The sequence below is a fragment of the Micromesistius poutassou genome, assembly GCF_964030765.1.
Source record: "Micromesistius poutassou genome assembly, chromosome: 17".
NCBI classification, from domain to species: Eukaryota; Metazoa; Chordata; class Actinopteri; order Gadiformes; family Gadidae; genus Micromesistius; species Micromesistius poutassou.
The window spans coordinates 11,608,889-11,622,250 of NC_140287.1; the positions used below are offsets into that span (position 1 = coordinate 11,608,889).

Sequence of the window (13,362 nt, forward strand, 5' to 3'; positions counted from 1 at the left end):
GGTGTGCAGGTGTAGCCAGGGATCCTCAGGGCGGCGGGGAGTAGGCACTGGTGTAGCTCAACTGCTCAGTCATCATACTGTGAAGTTAATTGATGGAAAAAGCAAAGTTTCACATTGTAGATTTGGAAGACATTTTGATAACCATATGTGAAGGGCATTCAAACACCCATGAATACTGTAACATCACCATCTGGTGTCAAACACAGGTCATTACATTTTGCATTCAGCATTCAATTTTATACAACTTACAGGTGAGAGAACAAGAAAGGATTAAATCATTACAGCAGCAATAGTAAATAGTCCTGGTACTGGATTACCAGGTTTCTAAAAACATACAATGGGAGCATCCATTTGCATTTGTGTCAATGCATCTAAAACTCTTTAAGAGCTCAAAAGATGGTCCTAGGAAAGACTGGTCTTCAGACCCTTGATGAAGGTTAGGAGGGATTATATAATTGCCGTTTGGTCTATTAAAGGAGGAAGTAAATATTAGCACTCTTACCTGGGTCTCTGCCACAAGGACCTCCAGCTGACCACCACAGGGATCTCCACCAGAAGGACCTCCAGCTGACCACCACAGGGACCTCCACCAGAAGGACCTCCAGCTGACCACCGCAGGGACCTCCACCAGAAGGACCTCCAGCTGACCACCAAAGGGACCTCGACAAGACCGCCTCAGTCCTCCTGAAACATCACATGAGCCAGTTGCATTTTTTTTTTGTAAATGTCTATTTTTACTCCAGCAATGCTAAAGCTCACAGGTCAATAGATTGACCTGTACCGCCTCACCTCCACCCACCACCACCCTCGGCTTACTCCAGGCCTCACCTCCACGTGCCGCTCCAGGCCTCCACGTGCCGCTCACTCCTGGCCTCAGCTCCACCCGCCGCTCCAGTCCTGATTGGACAGCTCTGGAACCCTGCTAGTAGGATACAGACTGCCCTTGAAAACAAAAATCACTAGCGTTAAATGGTTTGGAATACTTCCTTGGAGATAAAATATGAAACGTGTGAAAGTGATCCACTTGCCTTCATTGCTGATCTTGGTCGACATCTTCCAATGGACTCTTGATGAAATACGCAAATTATCAAATATTGAAATGTAAAATTTGTCAAAACGTTTTATTATGCATCAGATTTTTGCCAGTGCCCTTTATTAGCTAGCCAAAGGGCAGAGTCACCCGTTTTGCTGCTAGGTATTTAGGTTTGCCGAACCGACTGCTAACCCACAGAAAATCGTGTCAATTTAAATACATATGTAAAGTTCAGACCAGTTTTGATGTCGCAGACCAGCTTCAGAACCCCAGACACAGAGCTCCCAACAAAGCTGAATTTACAGAACAGTCAGTTTAGATGGGCTTCAACAAAAGGATAAAACCACACTGCACAGAATAAAAATACGTTTGCACAGAATAAAACTACACTGCACAGAATAAAAATACGTTTGCACAGAATAAAACTACACTGCACAGAATAAAACTACGTTTGCACAGAATAAAACCACACTGCACAGAATAAAAATACGTTTGCACAGAATAAAACCACACTGCACAGAATAAAACCAACAGTCAAAAGCAGCAAGCGTATTGGAAGTTGAAAAAGTAAACAGACAGAATGTCGAGTATCCTACTGTGTGCGCATCATTAAAATCAGACAAGCATCTAATCCAGGACAAACCTTCCAGCTTCCCAAAGGCAACCAACTAAACCAACTTAGCCAAACGTCACAATGCCCACAGTCAGTCTGTCTCTCTTCTGTCCAGCAGGGGGGGTCCATTAAACAAGGCATTTCAAGTTGTCTTTGTGGATTCTGTGGAGGTAAATCATTGCCAAGGATCCGATGTTGTGTTACCTAGTTGAGGTCCTGTACCCCTGTATAAAGAAAAAAGAAATTGGCGAAAAAGTTGCTCTCGCCAATTGGTCTACTTACCATTTAACTTACCACTGATTGCTTTCAACAATTCCATGTTGACCGAATCTATTAACTTTCACATTGCAGCTGTTCTTCATTCTGCTTCCACACCACAACCTCTCGTGTAGAGCGAGGTTGTCGGTGCTAAAGCGGTCTGCCGTGTCAGTCGGCCCCAGGTACACAACCTCCAACCCTGACCTCCAACACAACCTCTACACAACCTCCAACCCTGACCTCCAACACAACCTCCAACCTTGACCTCAAACACGAGCTCGAACCCTGACCTGAAAACTTCCATCAGCAACCAAACTGGCCTGCAGCAGCAGAAGGCGTGTTGTTCTATCGAGAAGAAAGAAAGTAGATGGAGGAGATGGGAGAGTAATGTTTGCGGCGCACAAACAAACCAAACTTATCGAAACAAAGCTCATGAGATAGTAAACGCTGGGGGACTCACTGCGGGGTGTAGGTCCACGGTGGGGGCCCCGGTGTCCGGAGGGTCAAGTCTAAGCGCTCAGAACGCTAACAAGCAAACACGACATCGTAGGCCTACTAATAAAGTTAGGCTCGTAAGCACAGCTTTCGCAATCCGATGCTAAAAAAAAACCCGATAACATACGAAACCAGGCGGCTCTTTGGAGACACGGGGCGACTCAGGCGAAATAAATCAAGGACTAATGAGAACAAGAACGTGATTGGCTGTGAGCGAGAAGCCCGGGACAGGGGATCAGGCCTACGTAGGCTATCGAGCAGATGATGCTCCTGCAGATTGTAAAAGCTCGTTTCTATCCCTCTATTTTGGGGGTTTGCACATGATAGGCTAGAGGTTCGTTGTAGATTAATGGAAATGTAGTCTTTGCGATTCTTGTTTACTGTTTTCTTCTTCTGGGGTGTCGGGCTGGAATCCTCCCGTGCTGCTCCCTCCAAACATGATGGAAACAAACTAGCTTATTATCTATGATGATTTACAAATGAACCACTACGGTTAAGATCTGTTAAGAAAAAAAGAGAAAATATGAACGTCCCCCATGACGACGTATGTATGGTCATCCCTGCTTTGTAAAGACAGGCCACTAGATGGCGCCAGTGTACCGTTTGTCAGCCTCCATGGGGGTGTGCAGGGAGTCCACCTCAACGGGGGCCCAGTGTGCAGTGAGTCCACCTCCATGGGGGCCCTCAGTCCACGCTGGATGAACGGGGGGGGGTGCTAATAGGATAACTAACATTTATCAGAACAATCACTTGGTAGGGACAACCAATGTCGCAAACGTTTTGAGGATCAAGGTTGAAATTAGGGTGAATGTGACAGCATTTCAGCATTATTGAGAACTTCGTACAGCTATGATTTCCTGGTTCATCTCACCGGGTTTATAACACAGATAATTTAATCTGGGAACAATAAACGTCATGATAATGTTGACATGCTGTCATATTGTGTAGGTAATAAGAGAAGGTCCAAAACAGAGGATTAAATATCCTAATTAGATTTACAAACCCCGAGGTTGCCTTTAGCGGTAGATTGGATGTCTTCTTAAAAAAAGAATCAAAAGGTTTAGAATTACCATCTCTTAATTATTCACGAGTCTCAAGGCTGCTTTGTCTGAAGTTTGGTTCAGCTTCCGCATTAAAGCAACAAAGTTCCAGAAAATAACAAACAATACCGTTGTTACCATGAATGTACGGTCATATATGGTTTATATGAATATTGTGAAGATAATATAAAATTGTATAAGGTCAATACAAACTATCACTTTGATTTAAAAATCAGTCTAATCAAGTTTTCTTGTAACATTTCTTTCGTGTGACTTCATTGAGTGTAAGCTGTCCGTTGTGTTTCCAGGTAATATAATAAAGTAAAGGTAACACGCGTCTGTCTCTCAGCTCCTTTGAGGTAGGCTTAATGTATTCAGAGTGACGTCACCCCTCCCGTCCTGAGCCGTCCCTCTCCCCGGACCCCCTCCCGTTCTGAGCCGTCCCTCTCCCCGGACCCCCCACCGAGCAGGACCTGCACACCTCGCTGTCCTCCTCCTGATCACAATCTCCTCCTGAAGCTCATCCCAACGTAAGTGGAACTTCCTTTATGTATTATAACATCTTAACGAAACGCTTCATATCATCGTCCGCAGCCGGAGTGGGACGGGGTCCCGAAACGGAGCGGAATAGATATTACTGTTTGTAAAGCGAAGTCGTGTTTGAAGTTATACTTACAAAGACATTCTAAAGTTGAGACTACTTCAGTATCTATGTTACAACACCCGTCCTGTTCCTAGGGCTTATTTACGGGGCTTAGTGTGTCTGTTTCCACCTGTAACTTGTTGTTAAAGCAAACTAACGACCTGTCCGATAACGGTGGAGCGCAAAAGCTTCACTGTGCTATGAACTACTTTCTATACTCCAACTTGTCTGTAAAGGATATCTGCCAAATCCCATGACAGTGCATAGCCGTGATCTCCGATATCAAGTGGAGCGATCTGTTATCGGAGGACGTTTTATATTATTGGGACGAAGTATATTATTATTATTAAGTACATTATTTTCTATATCCTGTTGGCATCACACATCACAATACATTTTTTTCCACATCCCTTTCCTTGCGGAGGAAGGAAGCGGAGAGAGAGGGTGTGAGGCTGCGTTCAGAACCAGCTCCTCTCTGAGTGTAGTCAATGAATGAATGTAGTCAAATGAGGCGGTGGCGTTGTTGGGTTCAGACCTGCGATGTTCTCTGTTGGCCACACTTTCACTGACTGACCTCATCTCATCTCACCTCCGATCTGGATTAGGGTTAAATAGTAAGAGGATTAAAAGCAGAGTCAATGTTACCTAGGTTTAAATGCTCTATGAGGATTTATGTTGTGACTGCATTCCCTGGATTTTCCCTATTGTTTACATCACTAGAAACTCAGGGACGTGTGAATCTCTCCCACTCTTTCTTGTATAAAAGCTGTCTTGCCTGTTGAGAGAAGCTGAAGAATCTCTGTAGCCTTGATCTTCAACTAAAATATTAGCCAGCAGGTAGCCTTGATGAAAACATGGACCATAACATAACAGAATCAGGGTCTCACTGAAATATGACTACATGAACGACCTTCCAATCGTATGGATGTGATGCTGTGATAGATGGTGTGGATGGGGATACAGAGTACATTAATGATGGGGATACAGAGTTTATAGTGGCGATAGAGAGTACATTAATGATGGGGATAGAGAATACCTCTATGGTGGGATAAAGAATACCTTCATGTTGGGGATAGAGAATTCATTAATGACGGGGATAGAGAGTCTGATGGGGATAGAGAGAACATTAATGATGGGATAGAGAGTACAATAATGATGGGGATAGAGAGTGCATTAGTGATCGGGATAGAGAGTACATTAATGATGGGGCTAGAAAGTACATTAATGTTGGGGATTGAGAGTGCATTCCTAGCACCACTCCACTGACTACAGGCCTGAGGACTGTCGATGACCACGAGGAGACACACACAGAGAATCCCCTTGGTTCTACTTTGTGTGATGGATGAAGTGCTGTTTGTCTTCATGCCATAGCACTAAGCACTAAGCACTAAGCACTAGGTACTAGGCACTAGGCATTAGGCACTTGGCACTAAGCACTGAGCACTAGGCACTAGGCACTAGGCACTAGGCACTAAGCACTGGACACTACACTAGGCACTAAGCACTACGCACTAAGCACTAGACACTAGGCACTAGGCACTAAACACTAGACACTAGGCACTAAGCACTGAGCACTGAGCATTAGGCACTAGGTCCATTGAGCTCTAAAGTCTAGCCGTCATCCACAAGATAAGATTTGAGTCATATTCTCAGTCGTAGCCCTCTGCCATGTTGCAGGTTTTGAATTGCCGTTTGATTGGCCTTTGGATGAGCGGGAACAAGCAGCCGTTGTCAGTAAAGGGCATTGTTCTGCACTCGGACCGTCCATATAACGATAAACGTAGGCAAAGGTGGCAGGGACTGTCACACAATGGCTGCCCTGTCTTAAAGCTTTGACATGGTTCACCACTACCTGTCTCATGCTCATTCTTTAGTCATTACAAATGCTTAAATGCATTGTTTAAAAAAAAAAATTTATATATATATTTATTTATAGGACAGTGCACATTAATCTACATTTCTGTAAATGTGCTAGTGTTAACCGGCAGGCAAATTTTCAACTGTAGTCCTTTGTACTAGTACCATCAAAGTGAAAAAAGAAGGGAAAGTAAAGAGTTGCTTCCAGGTTGATTCAAAGGGTGAAGCTGCTGAGTCGATGGTGACCTCGGATTCTCTCTAAAAGATGCCTCAGCACTTTCAGTCGCACACATCGCAACATTTGACCTCAATCCCGGAGCTAAATAGGCTGCACAGCCAGTCGGGCATGACCTCTGTTATTATGGGATTAACTTTATGGGAGTATCGCTGGGACAGGTTCTGATGAATCATCTATCATCTGTGGGATAGATAAACCGTCGGTTAGATAAGATACTACATTTATTCCTGACAGGGTCATTGGTGAGATGTGAGAATCTGTTGGTGTGTAATCCTGATGAAGATGATGAGGAAGATGAGGGCGTCTGCTTGGGGCTTCATAGCCAGATGTTGAGCTTCCATAAAGTGTGTAGTAACAAAAGCAGAGTAAAAGCAGATTAAAGGAATTGTCATTAATCATATGGATAGCAGTATGACTTCAGGGCGGTCTCTCAAAGCAGGGTATATCTCCACAGCGGTTCATTTAAAGAGTTCTTACATTGAGATCAAAGATCCATCAAGATTATGATGACTGATGATTTAAAGGAAAGTGTGATAACGTTCAACTCTCCACTGCGACTTCCTGGTTGTACTTCCTGTTTTATTCACCCCTCCCCCTCCCTGTGCCCCCAGCCCCCCCTCCCCCGTGCGTGTGCGTGGCCGTGTGTGTGTGTGTGTGTGTGTGGCTCCTGACGACAGGACAGCCATGGAGGACGGGAAGCCCGTGTGGGCGCCCCACCCCGTCGACGGCTTCCAGCTGGCCATGATCGTGGACATAGGAGCCGACTCGCTCACCGTAGAGCCGCTCACTCAGCGGAGCAAGGTGAGCTCATCCTGGCCCCTGTGTGCACCTGTGTGCACCTGTGTGTGTGTGTGTGCACGTGTGTGCACCTGTGTGCACGTGTGTGTGTGTGTGTGTGTGTGTGTGTGTGTGTGTGTGCACACTCATGTGTGCACATGTGCACACGGCGCAGGCACATGCACACTCTCAATTTCTTTCTCACTCTCTGTCTCTAATGAATGCACTCATGCACACACATGCACACCCACAGGCACGCTCTCTCTCACACACACACACACACACACACACACACACACTCACACTCACACACACACACACACACACACACGGTCTGAAGGAGGGGCAGGCTTGATGTTATCTTATTACTGTAAATGATTATCAGTGTTATCAGAGCCATCTGAGAGTCACGCAGAACCTACCATCAGAAGAATGACATCACTGCAGTGACAGTCCCACTGTGGACCCCCCCACTGTGGACCCCCCCAGTCTCCAGGTGATGGGGGGGGTTTGAGGGGATAGGTGTCTGTGGACCCCAGTCTTCAGGTTATGGGGGGGGGGGGGGTTGAGGGGACAGGTGTCTGTGGACCTCCCCACCCCCCAGTCTTCAGTTTATGGGGGGGGGGGGGGTTTGAGAGGACAGGTGTCAGCACAACAACGTGTTGCAGGTGAGAAACATGAGAGAGCGGCGATGGCAGCGCCACAATGCAGGAAGGCATTAATAAGTGAGGAGGGCAGCAGCTGCTCCGCCGGCCCGGAGAGAGAGACGCTCATTAGGAGGAGGCCACCTGTTGCACCTGAGACTCGAGGCCCCTGGGGCCACAGCGTACTGGGGCCCCTGTTTCCAACCACCAACCAGCTCCTTCCTACCACCGTGTTTACTTCCTGGAGCAGCATATACATTTGTTTCTGTTTTACTGTTTCCCTGGCTAGAATGAACAGCTGTTTCTTATTTCTAACAGTTGACCGTGTGATTCTATGTCCCAGTTATTACTGGGTCTGTCTTCATGTTGATCATTTAGTAGCTTGTGTTTTAAAATACACTACTTTACTACTTAACACTATGTTGCTCTAACTCAACTTTACACAATGTACCGCACTGGTTAGTTCTTACGGCTCTCTGTGTGGTGGTTCTGTGTTCTGTGCTCAGAGCAGAGAGCAGAGAGCTCCTCATTAGGGCCGCTCTCTGTTCTGTCTCTGTTCTGTCTGCTCTCTCCTGGATGCATGCTCTCCCACGGCTGTTAGTCTGTTGAAAGGACCCTCCAGGCCACCGTAGAGAGGAAAAACAAAGCAGACATTCTGTTGATGATTATGGTGTGTTTATGGGAGTGCACCATGCATCAGTAACTTGGAGATATGTCCATTGTTTCTAACACACACACACACACATGAATACACACACACACCAACACACAAACCCACACATACAGATACATACGCACACATACATACACACGTGAACAATCACACACACACACACACACACACACACACACACACACACACACACACACATACACACACACATAAACGTATAGATATACAGAGACCGAAACATAAGGGTAGCACACACACATACAGATACATACACACACATGCACATGCATACACACACGGTGCATTGCATTATGGCCGTCTCGTAGACAGTGGATTCACCTTTAATATTCAGGCATTAACCGATTGTAGCGCTCCGGTCCTGGCTCTGTGCCTCGGCACCGCTCAGTAACAGGAGCAGTAATTGCCCCGGGCCTGTGTGTGATGGGGCAGGAGGGTGAGAGGTGGGGGGGTAAGGGAAAGGGGCTTTCGCTTGGAGGATTCTTACCATGGAATTGTTTAATAACATTTCCCACAAGATCCACGACAGACTTCCAACCTTTAGCCCCCCGCTCCAGGTCTCTGCATGCTAACACATGCACAAAACACACATGACACACACAACACACACACATGCTCACATCACAACACACACACACGTGACACAAACAACACACACACACACACACACACACACACACACACACACACACACGCATGACACACGTTACACACGTTACACACACACACACACACACACACACACACACACACACACACGACACACGTTACACACACACACACACACACACACACACACACACACACATGACACACATTACACACTCTCACACACACACACACGTTACACACGTTACACACACACACACGTTACACACGTTACACACACACACACACACACACACACAACACGCGTAACACACCCAGGCGCGCCTGCAGACCTGCTGGGGTCAGGCCTCGGCTCCTGTGTCTCTCCACCTAATTATTTAGACGGCGCTGCCCTGTCTCCTTGTTCCTCTCTCAGCTCGCTCCTTTGAGCTGATTTCCATGAACTCAGCATCCCGACCGATGCGGAGAACGTCCGAGCGAGGGGTTCCCGCTCAGGAGTGCTCCGTCATCACGGCCGGGATCTCTGAATCCCGATTCATTTCACTCTCTTTTTTCTTTTTCACATTGACGATTTCTGTCATATCTTTATCGATGTTGAACAATGTGTGTAATAAATGTCAATGAAAGAAAGAGAGGGAGGAAGGAAGGAATCCACATCCAAACCAACATGATGCTGATGAAATAGTTCCTGAGTTCTAAATGTTTGTTTCTATGTGCAGCCCTTTCTGGCGCAGATGAGCCAAGTGTTCCCAGCAGAGGAGGATGTGAATAAACACGTTGAAGACAACTGTAAGTCAACACTGGTTTCTGCTGCTGAAGCTCATTTGTTTAGCAGTATTTTGTGCAATACCTGAGACCTTTGGAAACGTGTATGTTTCTCCACAGGCTCCTTGATGTACCTGAACGAAGGCACTTTACTCAACAACGTCCGCATCCGCTACAGCAAAGATCACATCTATGTACGGATCTCTCTTCTCCTTTCTAACTCCACACCTACACTCACACACACACACACACACACACACACACACACACACGCAGGCAGGCACGCACACACACACACACCTGCAGACGATAAGCTCCCCTACCCCCAAAGCCAAAGTTATCCAGTGACGATGATGATGATGATGAAGACAGGGAAGGTAGGCTGAGGAGGGATGAAGGTGTGCTGACCGGGTGAGGGGGGGCCGAGGTGGGGGAAAAGCCACCAGAGTGGGAGTCTAATGTGGGGCTAAGCCTCCTAGCACCCAGGGACATCTGGTTAATGCCTGCATGCTAAACAGAGGAACTATAGTCATGGTAGTCATGGTAACTCTCGTTGTGTTTTACCTGCCTCACAAAGGCCCATTGTCCAGGTGTTCGTTCTGTAACTCCAACAATACCCAGAATAAGAGAGCAAATGTGGCCCACCACTCTTTAATGATTGATGCTGACCCATGACACTAATTAATAACGATTAATAAAATTAAGCACTAACTCATATATGTTCTGTCTTCTCTACACAGACCTATGTGGCCAACATCTTAATAGCTGTGAACCCGTACTTTGACATCGCTAAGCTGTATGCTCCAGAGACCATCAAGTCGTACCAGGGAAAGTCTCTGGGGACCCTTCCACCGCACGTCTACGCCATCGGTGAGGTTATCCGTATTACTTATTAGAAGGTCATCGGAGGGGTGAGGTTATTAGTATTACCTGTTAGAGGGTCATCAGAGGACGCTCTTTCACAGACCCAGTGAGGAAGGTCTCTGGGAGGTGTCCGCCCACCCTGCAGAGTTTGTGTATTGGAAGTCGAACACATTACTGCTTTTGTGTTTTTGTCTTCTACAAAAGTTGATGCAGACCTTGTATGCTAATTATTGTCATGAATCAACCATTTGTTTAAAGAAACATCAATGTTTGCATCTGTCAACACTGGACACATTTGCGTTTTATCGCTTTGAATTTGAATGATGCCAAGATTAGAATTGGTCCACATTTCCTCCGGACCGCCGTTCCAGAGAGAATATCATCAATCATTTGCTAATGTCTGTGTTTTCAGCGGACAAGGCCTTCAGAGACATGAAGGTTCTGAAGATGAGCCAGTCCATCATCGTCTCTGGGGAGTCCGGTGCTGGGAAGACTGAGAACACCAAGTTTGTTCTGAGGTGGGAACTGGAATGAATAGTGTATCAATGACCTGAGCTGTAGGTATGAAAGCAATGCTGTTCAGCATTTTGTATCGAAAGGAGAAAAATATATAACCTTTCATTCAGATATTTGTAAGTAATGGTTCATAGATACAATGGTTATTCTGCTATGTCTGCATCCATCAACATGTTGAGCTATTTGTAGAAGATCTTCTTTTTCTCTGTAGATATTTGACCACGACCTACGGAACCGGTCAAGACATTGACGAAAGGATTGTGGAAGGTACCGGATCAAAGTGACAGAAGTGACAGAAACACCAGAAGCTAACGAGCTGCTAGCGAAATGCTAACCGTCTCTCCTGGTTTCCTTCTCAGCCAATCCGCTCCTCGAGGCCTTCGGGAACGCCAAAACAGTCCGGAACAACAACAGCAGCCGCTTCGGGAAGTTTGTGGAAATCCACTTTAACGAGAAGGTATGTTTTCCTGTTCTGAAACAGCATGAAACACTAATGAGCTGCTAGTCTGTTTAGCTCTGTGGTTTTGAACAATTAAGAACATTAAAACATGAGTTATTGTGGTGTTGCTAGTGGTTCTACTGGTGGTAATGGTTCTACTGGGCCAGGCCTTAGCTGACTCTGGTGAACATTAAACCATGAGTTAATGTGGTGATGCTAGTGGTGGTAATGGATCTACTGGTCTAGCCTTGACTCTGCTGGTGTACTGCTATTGTAAAACATTAAAAGATGAGTAAAGGTAAGCCCTGGTGGTAATGGTTCTACTGGTCTAGCCTTGGCTCTGCTCCTCCTGATCAGAACGCGGTGGTGGGGGGGTTAGGGTTCTACTGGTCTGACTCTGCTGGTGTCCCCCTGATCAGAACACGGTGGTGGGGGGGTTCGTGTCCCACTACCTGCTGGAGAAGTCCAGGATCTGCATGCAGAGCAAGGAGGAGAGGAACTACCACATCTTCTACCGGCTGTGTGCCGGCGCCTCCGACGACATCAAGAAGAAGCTCCACCTGGACTCCCCGGACCTCTTCAGGGTGGGTCCATTAGAGCCTCCGTCAGGGACCCTCCGTCAGGAAGCTTCCGTCAGGGACCCTCCATCAGGGAGCCTCTGTCCGGCTTAAACTCAGGGGCCCTAAAGCCCCTCAGGGGCCCTTCTGAATTAAAACCGAGGCGTAGCGAATTTCTCCTGTTTTAGCAGACTGAATAAAATGGAATAATCAGACACAAACATTATATTTCTGCCATCATTTCTGCCATACATTCTTCACAGCCAATATTTGAAATTCCACCGAATCCCACTAGGTGTCACCCAGGCGCAGTGTTGTAATTCAGACGGTGGTTGAGTGCACCTACGTGTGTTCTGCAATCCCGTCATGGGAATAAAGACCACTTTAATAAGGATCAGGTTTGCGCCTAGTTCCCCATCCTCTCCTCAGTTGTTCATTGCTAATCCTACCAAAACAACACAAAAACAAGACAAAAGTTAAAGTCCCTGGCTGTTGCTTCAGTTGTTTATCGTGAGCATCGTCTTTGTCCCGGCCCCTAACGGGACACCCCCCCACCCCCCTCAACAGAGGATTCACAGCCAGTCCTTGACCAACCAATCAGGGAAGCCAATCAGTCATTCAGTAAATCTTATAGGGTATCCTAGTATCTGAACAGAGGCTGCAAAGTGATCAGGATGTAACCCATGGTGTGCTCTGTGTCCCAGTATCTGAACAGAGGCTGTACACGCTACTTCGCCAGCAAGGAGTCTGAGAGACAAATCACGCAGAACCGCAAGAGTTCGGAGGTACCCTGATATTTTCTGGTCTTTATGTGCCTTTGCAGTAAAGTAATGTATTATGTATTTATTTAAATATGAAAAAACACAAACATGGCAAACAGTGAGCAATGAAAGAAACATAATGTTCTTCACTAAAAGTTTAATTATCTTCATAACGGACAATACAGTTGTCCTGTCAAGCTCCACAAAGGGAATATACAATGAATACAAATGAAAGGTTGAGGAAAAGTTTATCTTAGCAGACTGTCCTGATATTAAATTTTTTTCAAAATGAGTTTGCAATACTAAGCTGGAAACCAAACCACTCTCAGGGGAATCATTGTGGAGGTTTTAATGCGGAAGAATGAGTTTAGGTCTAACGGTGTAGTTGATGAATAATGCAGAACACAGAGTTCTGTGTGTGTGTGTGTGTGTGTGTGTGTGTGTGTGTGTGTGTGTGTGTGTGTGTGTGTGTGTGTGTGTGTGTGTGTGTGTGTGTTTGTGTGAGTGTGTGTGAGTGTGTGTGTGTGTGTGTGTGTGTGTGTGTGTGTGTCTGTGTGTGTGT

General features: G+C 46.2%; 1 protein-coding gene across 2 annotated transcripts in view; it reads left to right on the plus strand.

Annotated features, from left to right (window-relative positions):
* Positions 1 to 6,861: 6,861 nt before the first annotated feature.
* LOC311362668 (unconventional myosin-VI-like) overlaps positions 6,862 to 13,362 on the plus strand; it is a gene marked incomplete at its 5' end in the record, with an annotated part of 29,017 nt that continues 22,516 nt past the window's right edge. For both annotated transcript variants that reach the window (XM_084482566.1, XM_084482567.1), the window contains 9 exons: positions 6,862 to 6,978; positions 9,618 to 9,687; positions 9,784 to 9,857; positions 10,404 to 10,533; positions 10,940 to 11,045; positions 11,255 to 11,310; positions 11,403 to 11,500; positions 11,902 to 12,066; positions 12,744 to 12,824. In XM_084482566.1, coding sequence (XP_084338692.1) covers positions 6,862 to 6,978; positions 9,618 to 9,687; positions 9,784 to 9,857; positions 10,404 to 10,533; positions 10,940 to 11,045; positions 11,255 to 11,310; positions 11,403 to 11,500; positions 11,902 to 12,066; positions 12,744 to 12,824 — 897 coding nt within the window. The remainder of the gene's footprint in view (positions 6,979 to 9,617; positions 9,688 to 9,783; positions 9,858 to 10,403; positions 10,534 to 10,939; positions 11,046 to 11,254; positions 11,311 to 11,402; positions 11,501 to 11,901; positions 12,067 to 12,743; positions 12,825 to 13,362) is intronic.